Source organism: the organism of the source record quoted next, unplaced genomic scaffold, assembly GCF_019419815.1.
Source record: "Pyrus x bretschneideri cultivar Hongxiangsu unplaced genomic scaffold, Pyrus_bretschneideri_v1 Contig1, whole genome shotgun sequence".
In the NCBI taxonomy this organism is placed as follows: Eukaryota; Viridiplantae; Streptophyta; class Magnoliopsida; order Rosales; family Rosaceae; genus Pyrus; species Pyrus x bretschneideri.
In genome coordinates, this window is record NW_025999390.1 from 16140735 (window position 1) to 16145722 (window position 4988).

At 40.4% G+C, this 4988-nt stretch overlaps 1 protein-coding gene across 2 annotated transcripts; it reads right to left on the reverse strand.

Annotated features, from left to right (window-relative positions):
• Positions 1-1577: 1577 nt before the first annotated feature.
• On the reverse strand, positions 1578-3590 carry LOC125479575 (50S ribosomal protein L7/L12). Of its 2 annotated transcripts, none has more exons than XM_048589063.1 (2): positions 2839-3590; positions 1578-2121 (listed from the first exon to the last, which is right to left on the reverse strand). In XM_048589063.1, the coding sequence occupies exon 1, from the start codon at positions 3419-3421 to the stop codon at positions 2840-2842; it is 582 nt and encodes a 193-aa protein (XP_048445020.1). In that variant the 5' UTR covers positions 3422-3590; the 3' UTR covers positions 1578-2121; position 2839. The 2 variants fall into 2 exon arrangements, with proteins under 2 accessions (XP_048445020.1, XP_048445016.1); XM_048589059.1 differs by having other exon boundaries at positions 1578-2004; positions 2839-3588.
• Positions 3591-4988: the final 1398 nt, after the last annotated feature.

Genomic DNA, 4988 nt, shown 5'->3' on the forward strand with positions numbered 1-4988 from the left:
AAAAACCCAAATTGAAAGCAACCCAATTACAAATGCATTGAAAAAGTGGAACTCTTATGGTTTCCTGGTGAAAATTTATCAAAAAACAAAACAAAACAAAACAAAAAGCTAGTGTTTGCAGGAGAATCGATGATGGATTTTTTATTTTTTATTTTACCTCTATCGAGCAGTGGTGACTTGTAAGTTGGAAGATTGGTGACTCCACAGTCTGGGACTTGAAATATCGTACGGACGGTGGGGAATCCGGCATCGGCGGTGGCGGTTCACAGCCACTTGGACGCCGGTGACATTTGTATATCACGGCAGATTTATAGAGTTTGATGATTTCGACTACAGCAGCACCCGGCAGGGCTCTAACAACAACTGCCTTGTGCTGGTGCAGCTTGGTTATAAAGGGTAAAATAAATAATACCAAAATTGACTTTTTAGTGTAAAAATATGATTTTTTATTAAAGTGAACAATACCAGAAATTTTTTGTTAAAATTCTCATTTTTCTAACCTCAATATGTCTCTCTATTAGCCGTACATAAGAGTGACACGCTGCAGTCAATTTGTTAATACATATTTGTTGGTTATAACAGGTTTAGTACAGACACAAGTATAACAAGGACTGATGATGATGTGTTGATAGCAGAAATAGAGACTGTTTTAGCTCTTTCTTACACAAAGCCTGCTTTTGGATTCAGACTCCTCCGGCGATGACTTGAAAGGCTTGAGACGAAACAATCTTGATCATCGAAAGATCGAGCAACGATTATTGGAAATTCAACAAGAATTTGCAGCAGCCTTACAGGGACGAGAAGCTGTTACTGCACAACAAGAACAAAGCTTTCTTCAATGCCAGGAATATTCAGCCCCACATAATCAACAACCTGAAGCCCTAAATGCCCATGAAGCCATTGCAGCGCAACAAGGCATGCCCCAACAGCCACAAGAACGAGGCCTAGGTTCGCACTATGGGATTCACAACTCTGTCTTTAGTGATCTCCCACCATTCACAAGCTTCCTGCACCCGAAACAATTTCTAAATCCGGCAGGCTCATATGCTGCCCTGCAAACCCATGAAGCCATCGCTGGGGCGCATGGATCGTTGGAGGGAGTTAGCAGCAATGTCCCTCATGATCTCCCACCAACAGCAACTGGGCCAAGCCTCAAACATTCGATTCAATTTCAAGAACCTGCAGCTCCACAAGCCCTGAAATCCCAACAAACCATTGCTGCTGCACACAAAAAACCAAAACTGGAACCGTGATCTTATTATGAACTTGACAGCTACTCCCCCCAGCAATCCCGCCAGTCCCAAGCATCCAACACCCGATTCAAATGCGCAGAAAGCCTTTTGAGAAGCAGTTGGCACATGGCGATGTGACGCACGACTTACTAAGGCTGAAGAATTATGACACAGAAAGGCATGTCTTGCAGTCGTTGAAACCACATGAAGATCCTAAACAAGGCATCATGACCAGAGTGTAAGACATAGCTGGTAATGAGTACGATCTGATGTTGCCAGTTTTTAAACCCCTCGGAAAAAAGATAAAAGCGGAGTTGTTGAGACATGAACTGCTGCATGAGAAGGTCTACAAAGTCAATGACATTTCTTTTGATTCGATCAAGTGGTATGCAAGAAGTTAAACTGTTCCTGGAAGTTTACACAATTTGGCAACGTACAAATCATAAACTCAACTTTGTGAATCCATATATGAAAATGCTAGGTCTACAACAGTTGGGAAAATAAACGTAATGAAGTAGCCAATAGGACTGATTGTAACAAATCGAACAAAACTTCCGCAGATACATTATTCTAACTCAAAGAAAGATATCTAAAGCAGCTCTATCATTGAATGCTTTCAAAAAAATGAATGCCTTGCATCATGAAGATCTCCAGTAGTCTTCTAATAGACTAGGTAAACTGCACTTCCACTGTGATGAATCACTATTTTGCTACTCTACATTTTAACAATCCTTGCTACCTGAGCCTTGAATTTCTTCACGCTTCTCTCCTCCTAGAGAGTCACCAAAAGAAAATGCACACCGTTAGGTATTGAAGTTGCATAACCACAACGAACCAGAAAAGAGTGTGGTAACGTGCACGGATAACAAGTGCTGTCAAAAGCCATTTCCTGAAACCATTGACAAGTAATTTGGCTGCTTAGATGACACTATTGTATGCTTATGTATGTGCCGCAAAACTGCATGTGTAGCCGTATGCACGTTTGGACGTGCTACAATTGGGTAACCAATATCATTCTACACTAAAATATATATAGATCTTGCATATTTGTGCCCATTTATCATTTAATAAGCCACTTCCAATGATGTATGATGTACCTAACAAACCACTCACTCAAATTATTTTCCAAGGTAAGCACAGATTTTCCTACTAATTCTTCCATGACATCCTCCAGCTCCCCAACAAAGTCATGATATAAAGCCCCAGATACAAAGGAAATCTATTTACTATTTAGAGACTGGATGAAAACGGGATTCGGGACACGACTTGAAACTCATAGTGCTTATATAGCATCCTTAAAGTCTCGGTGACCTTTACAAAGGAACAATAGCCGAGAGGTTTCATAACTTTCATTAATGTGAAAAATCAAGCAAGCAGCTTTGTTAAGCCCCATTGACAAATTCATCATTTCCGCATTTTTGTTAATCATACTACGAAAACTGGAATTGTAAACCAGCATACTACGAAAACTTTCTTGGGTTTAACGATTCCCGAAAAACAATGAAAAGCTCAAAAAGGGTTTATAGCTCCTAATGCCAAACTATAATGCACACCACACATTCAAATTCAAAATCACAAAACGCAGGAGCAGAATTGCAGAAATTACCTCACTCCATAGAAACTTTGGCACCAACTTCCTTCATCTTGGCAACAATCGATTCGGCCTCCTCCTTCGTAACCCCCTTCTTCAACAGCGTAGGTGCCTTCTCCACCAAGTCCTTGGCCTCCTTCAGCCCCAAATCCGTAAACGTCCTCACCTCCTTAATCACCTTGATCTTCGCGGCAGCATCGAAAGAATCGAGCTTTACATCAAACACCAACTTTTCGGCCTTCTCCTCGCTTTTGGCCGCCGCCGCTCCGCCCTTGCCGGCTCCTCTCAAGCCGCCGAATCCCATCCCGGGCATCATCATCACCATCGCCGGCATCTCCTTCACGCCCAATTTCTCCCTCAGAACCTCCGTTAGGTCCGAGACTTCGAGCAAGGTGAGGCCCGAGATCTCGTCCGCGATCGCCGATACTGCCTCGGACGGCGGCGGCCTTTGCTCCGGTGCAGCGGTGGTGTAATTGTACACTACATGAGAGAAAATCTGGGGTCTCGATTGGAGAGATGAAATGGGATTAGGATTTTGGGGGTTTAGGGTTTTTTGAATGCGGGAAAAATGTGGGGAAATGAATCGTAAATATCTCATTTTGCTGGGGTCGGGAGTGCGATTTTAGGGAATTTGAGGAAGTTATCTGAGCATGGCGGTTGTGGGAGGAGCATAGAATTTCAGAAGGTTGGAGCGTCCATGGCTTTGAAGCTCTGAGAAGAGTGAGAGAATGACTGGTATGGCGCGAGTGGGAGTAACCCGAAGAAGCCTGCAGGCTTAAACCCTACAGGGACGAAGGCTTAAGTTTGGGCTTTGTGAAGTAAAAATCGATTACGAGCCCAAATCCGTTTTTAGGCCCAAGAGCATCACGTTCCTCTTTGTACCAGATATCCGTTCTTTGTTGAAGGACCGACTATCCATGTGGTGTCAAATAAGAGAATTTTAACGAAACACTTAGGTACTGTTTACTTTTAACGAAAAATCATATTTTTGCTTTGGAAAATTTTATTTGAACCCACCTAACCTCTTTTTACACCCAACTTAAATTTTAAATGTGAAGTTTCTTTTTTACCTTATTGCATAATTATCATAAAGTACAAGATAAAATTAACTATAAAACTAAAATTTATCAATAAACCCACACCTTATATTACTATCACACAATCTTTCTCTTATGTTCTATTTTGCCTAAAATCCTAGGATTCTCTCAGATGAAATAAGCTATTTTCGATTTGTGCAAGTTTTGTTTTTCAATTAATTCTACATTAATTCTGTTTGTAAGATTTGAAGGTATAAACTCACTAGAATCTAGACAAAGTAAAAGTGGAAGACTAGAAGATCATCGGTAAGATGTTTCTTTTTGCTTCGCACACTCGTTCGTGCCTCTCTTGGTTCAGCTTGACAGGCAAATTTTATATGCTTTCATTGGAGTTGTAATAACATGTTTTGGTTATGTCTGTGAAATTGTAGAATTGGTGATTTTATTGATATAGTGAATACAAGGATTTATTGTAACAACCCGTTCCGAATTTGGCGAATCGAAAGGGTAAATTAGTAACTTTGGTTGTGGGATATTTGTTTGAGATGTTGCTTTATGGCCTTAATTGGTTATGGGGAAAACCTATTACTTATTATGCTATACGAGTTTTCTAAACCTGGGGGTCAGTACGTTAAAGATTAATTGTTTTATTACTACTTATATATCAACTTGGTCCACTCATGTTCTGTTTTGCACCCCCTCAGGATTTAGAATCGAGGTGTACAATCTCGGCGTCAAGACACTCATGCATCAGCATCTTTGAGTCCTCTTGGTGTAGGACCCATCATTTTGTTCATTCAATATTTTATTATTCATTTTTAGTGTCTCAGATTAGTTGTATGCTCTGAACACGATCCACAATTGCATATTTATTATAATTAAATTTACAAGTTTTATTTATGTCAGTTAATTGTTTTTAGTTCGCATGCATCCTAATATGGCTTTGTCACCTTTGGGTGTCGGCCAACACATGCCTACCCTGATGTTTGGTGAATATTAGGGTCGGGCGTGTCATTTATACAAACAGTTGGAAACTATTCTAGGTAAAAGAATCCTAATTGGAGATTATGTTTAGAGTGGGAATGTGATAGATTCAGTTTCTGAACCTTTATATACTATGATTTGGTT

Excerpts from the sequence above, each read along its gene's own strand:
- LOC125479575 (XM_048589063.1), bottom strand. The coding sequence starts at position 3,421 with ATGAGATATTTACGATTCATTTCCCCACATTTTTCCCGCATTCAAAAA.